The sequence below is a fragment of the Cryptomeria japonica genome, chromosome 1, assembly GCF_030272615.1.
Source record: "Cryptomeria japonica chromosome 1, Sugi_1.0, whole genome shotgun sequence".
Classification (NCBI taxonomy): domain Eukaryota; kingdom Viridiplantae; phylum Streptophyta; class Pinopsida; order Cupressales; family Cupressaceae; genus Cryptomeria; species Cryptomeria japonica.
Window position 1 is genome coordinate 6,276,054 of NC_081405.1, and position 4,931 is coordinate 6,280,984.

Here is a 4,931-nt window from a genome sequence, read left to right on the forward strand (position 1 = left end):
CCTCACGTGTGGGAATTGCGAACCGTTGACTATAACGACAAGTGTTTTACTGGAACCAAAATTGATAAGGGAATGGAATAGATCTAGCAAGCCCCAACATTGGGTTTCTGCTATACTGCATCAGCCTGCATGTTACAATGTCCTTCACAAAACACTTCTCTCATTGCCATTGCCTGTTACGTCTCTTCTTATCATCTGCACTTTTTCATGCTTCCCTCATATCTTTAGAACAAGTGCAGAGCCTACTATTCAAGGCACAATTTCGACCATATCCTTTATGATGTTTGCGTTGAATAAAACTTATTTCAACCTTATGCTGTATGATGTTTGCGTTGAATGAAACTTATTTCAACCTTATCCTCCTGGTAGATTCATTTTTGAACTAGTAGACTTAAAAAACCCAATTTGAGTTCTCATGAAATGACTCTTTCAATTTTGAACTAGTAAATTAAAAAAACCAATTTGACTTTTCATGAACTGACTCTTTCAATTTTGAACAGCTAGTAAATTAAAAAAACCAATTTGACTTTTCATGAAATGAATGTTGTTACGGGTCCAACTCCAAATCTTTAATATCTCGACATCCGGTGAGAAATAATTCGTTTTTTCCATTCCGCCTCAGCCTGCATGTTGCAATGGCCTTCTCTCATTGCGTTTGGCTGCTGCGTCTCTTCTTAACATCTGCACTTTTTCATGCTTCCTTCATATCGTCCCAACGCCTGGGATTAGGATACTCATCTCCCTCACCCGAAAGTAACCACACTCTCCTCCTCTCTCCCGATGCCACATTTTCTGCTGGCTTTCATCGTGTTGGTACAAACGCCTATGGTTTCGCTGTATGGTACTCTAATACACCCACACTTGTGTGGATGGCCAACAGAGATCAACCCGTTAACGGGAAGAATTCTCGTCTCCGCCTTCAAAAAGATGGGGACTTGGTCCTATTCAATGCAGATGGAACAGTTATATGGAGGACTGGAACCACAGGTCTCTCTGTCAAAGAAGCTGCTCTTCTTAACACAGGAAATCTTTTGCTTCGCAGCTCTTCTTCTGGTAAAGTAGTTTGGCAAAGCTTTGATTCTCCTACTGATACGCTCCTTCCAGGCCAGAGGTTCTCTAACAACGCACAGCTGATATCCAGAATGGGTAATTTCACATACAAATCTGGCTACTATCGTTTCTACTTCAACGATGAGAACTATCTGGTCCTCCTTTATAAAGGTTCCAATCTCTCCAGTAAGTATTGGCCTACACCTTACCTGAATGCATTTGATAATGGAAGAACCACTTATAACATTAGTCTCTTAGCAGTTCTTGACGAATTCGGTGGGTTCAGTTCTAGCGACCAGTTCAGTTTTAATGCCTCGGACTATGGAAAAGGCCCCAAAAGAAGATTGGTCATGGACGTGGACGGCAATCTGAGATTATATAGCTTGGACGAGAAGCGTAACAGCTGGATTATCACCTGGACGGCAATTGCCAATCAGTGCACAGTTCATGGTTTATGTGGACGCAACGGTGTGTGCGTATATACACCAGAACCCAAGTGTGTGTGTCCCCCGGGTTATGAAAGGTCAGATTCAAGTGATTGGTTCAAGGGTTGCCGGCTGATTACGAAATTCTCATGCGGACCGAATAGTTTTAAGTTGATTAAGCTTCTCTACACAGATTTTTATGGTTTTGACCGTCCGCATACAGATGGGGTGTCGTTTGAAAAGTGCAGGGAAACTTGTATAAATGAATGCGATTGTCCAGGCTTTGCTTACAGTTCAACAGGGGCAGGACAATGTTATCCGAAGTCTCTACTTATCAATGGGCATCAGTCTCCCGGGGTTACCAACCACATGTATATAAAAATATCTGTGAACGATTCCTCAGCTACTAACGTCTCATCTTTGTCGACTTTGTTGCACTCTGACACACTGCAATGTTCGAAATTGCCCATTGCACCCAACCCTGCGGTCCAATCAAACATCAGCGTGCCCATTGCCGCAACGAAGAGAACAAGAAACCAGACGATTATTCTGATGGCATCTTTTGTTTCTGCTATTGGGGTCATAGAGATTGTTTGCATAGCACTAGGATGGTGGTTTAGCTTCAGAAACTTCAACGATGCCAAGCTCTACAGTCGCCAAGGCTACTTTGCGGTTCCCACGGGGCTTAAGAGATTTACATTTGGACAACTAAGAGAAGCGACTAGCAATTTCAAAGACATCGTGGGAAAAGGAGGGTTTGGGACCGTTTATAAAGGCTGCCTTCTCCCCGAAAACAAAGTCGTGGCAGTGAAGCAATTGGAAGGAGTTTCTCATGGCGAAGATGAATTCTGGGCAGAAGTTAGTATGATTGGCAGAGTAAATCACATCAACTTGGTTCGCATGTTTGGGTTTTGTGCAGAGGGAAAGCACAGGCTTCTGGTTTATGAGTATGTGGAGAATGGGTCTCTGGATAAGCACATCTTCACCCAGAACAGTTCAAAGGTCTTGGACTGGAAGAAGCGGCTTCAAATTGCTGTGGGCACGGCCAAAGGGTTGGCTTATCTGCACGAAGAATGTCTGGAATGGATTCTGCACTGTGACGTGAAACCCCAGAATATTCTTCTGGACGAACAGTTTCAAGCCAAAGTCTCAGACTTTGGGCTGTCGAAGCTTGTGGAGAGTGGTCAGGACAGAGATGGCGCTCTCACCTTCTCCACAATTCGAGGGACTCGAGGGTATTTGGCACCCGAGTGGACAATGAATCTTCCCATCACAGCAAAGGCAGATGTTTATAGTTTTGGCATTCTTCTGTTGGAATTAGTAAGCGGGCGAGAAGCTGCGAAATTTAATATGGGCGGGTCTGGGCTTAATTTTGTGCAGTGGGCGTTTGAGAATGTGAGAGCAGGAAAATGGATTTACAATGTGGTGGATGCAGGTGCAGGTGAGTTGACGTGTGAGGAGGAATTTGAAGTAGAAAGAGTTGTGAAGATTGCACTGGTATGCGTGGAGCATGAGAGGGATTACAGGCCCAGCATGAGTGAGGTTGTGGAAATGTTAACGGGAGCAGGATCCATACCCATACGTCGACGGCTGGATAGGGAAGATAATGATGTCGAGAGGTGACATCACAAGAAGAATTCTTGGCAAGGAAATGCGATTTCAACACTATAGTTTGTCTATTCTGAGCATATTTCAAGAAACGATCGTTCAAGTCACATCTTGTTGAGGAGGATATAACCAATCAAATAAGGTTGGTAGTAACAAAATTCAAAATATTTATATTTCTAATGAATAAAAAAAGATGTTATGTTATTTTTTAAATGGGCCGATTGTAACAATGAATAAAATATTTTCAATAATGAATAATAAATGATATCATGTTTATCTTTTAATGGGTTGATTGTAATTATGAAAGTACTTCCCCGCTGACAGGTGTGGAAGGAAGTAAAGAAAAGTATGGGAGAGGGGCTCGCAATTGACTCAATGTACAAGTGGGTTAGTCCTTCAAAATAGTCAAACATAAAGTTTATTAAAAAATATATATTTTTAATTGGAAAAATGTTATATTAATAAAGAAAGAATTTATAATAGAGATGTCTTATAAGACATGCATCTTGAAAGAACAGTTTAAGCTTGACTACAACTACAACATGGAATTGCGATTAGAAGTATTTCAATATAAAATCTCTAAGTGAAATGATACAAGTGCAACTTACAATTTACAATAAGATAGATATCATTTTTCTCTAAGAGTATCAAGCACAAGCTCCTTCGCAATGAACTTCATAGTTTTGAGTAGGGATCTATTGTGATCTTTACCAACAACTACCAACTGAGATTAAACTTGATAAATTTGTGTCTTGAGCTCAACACTGTAGCTGATTTTCTCTTTCAAAGCTTTACCTAGAGAGGAGTATTGTAAAATAATACCAGAAAATAAACCATGCATAATTGCTTTTGTAAGAGGGAAGGCATTAGAGAAAATAAATTTGCATCTTAGCATCCAAATATATAGCAAAATATGTTGGCAATAGGATTCTAACAACACATTCTAAGAGCAATGCAACCTTAGCATTGCTGATTTCCAACTTAAATTTTTGTTAAATATAACAAGAATAAAGGTTAGAATTTTTTGCGAAATTAGTTGAGCATGTTTACATAACCAAAAAGCATGTTTAATGGTTTCTACATTGTGAAAAAATGGATATTTGGTGGAGTGGATAGAGAGAAAGGATTTGTTGGAATATGTGCCTCTAATTCACTTGACAATAGTCCATACTGATCGGGTTAAGTCTATCCGATGAAACAACATGAAGGATCTTTGTGAGCTCTATTGGCATGACTCTTGCCGATGTGTTCCTCTCTATCGGGGATCAGAATAGCAGGTATAACGGTATCCCGATGACCCGATGAGTCGATTTTGGTCATCGGATAACTTCGGGTTTTCGGGGAGACTGCAGCAACGTTGTGCCGATGATCCAATGAAGTTCTCTTCAGTGGTTCGGGTCGCATATCGGGTATCAGGTTGACATTCTGAATGTCATGCCGATGTCTCGATGGGTCCGCTCTTCTTGTCTCACTTATCGACATAGAATTCTCCCTTGTGTTCCGATGACCCGATGGGATCATTGTATGTTATCGGGCTGGCAATATCGGGATAGCCGGTTTTGATGTGGTCTGATGAGCTGATGAGTCCGGGCTCTTGGTATCAGCGATCGAGATAGCAGTTGGTTTCTTGTTCCGATGTCCCGATGGAAACCACTCTTAGCCATCGGAGATCGGTGTTGCTTTTGGAAAGCTATACCGGGGACCCGATAGAGTTGCCTTAGGCGATCGGGTATCATCGGGCCATCGGATTCACCTTCTGGATGTTATGCTGATGGACAATGGAGCGGCTGACTGTGGGAGCGAAGTCTCGGGTATCATCGGGCCGTCGGATTTACTTTGTGAGTGTTA

General features: G+C 41.7%; 1 protein-coding gene across 1 annotated transcript; it reads left to right on the top strand.

Moving 5' to 3' along the window:
* Nucleotides 1-635: 635 nt before the first annotated feature.
* LOC131036626 (putative receptor protein kinase ZmPK1) lies at nt 636-3,098 on the top strand. Its single transcript, XM_059221867.1, has one exon. It carries the CDS (start codon nt 636-638, stop codon nt 3,096-3,098), a length of 2,463 nt encoding a protein of 820 aa, XP_059077850.1.
* Nucleotides 3,099-4,931: the final 1,833 nt, after the last annotated feature.

Bases quoted from the DNA above. Each gene is read 5' to 3' on its own strand.
- LOC131036626 (XM_059221867.1), top strand. From the start codon at position 636: ATGGCCTTCTCTCATTGCGTTTGGCTGCTGCGTCTCTTCTTAACATCT.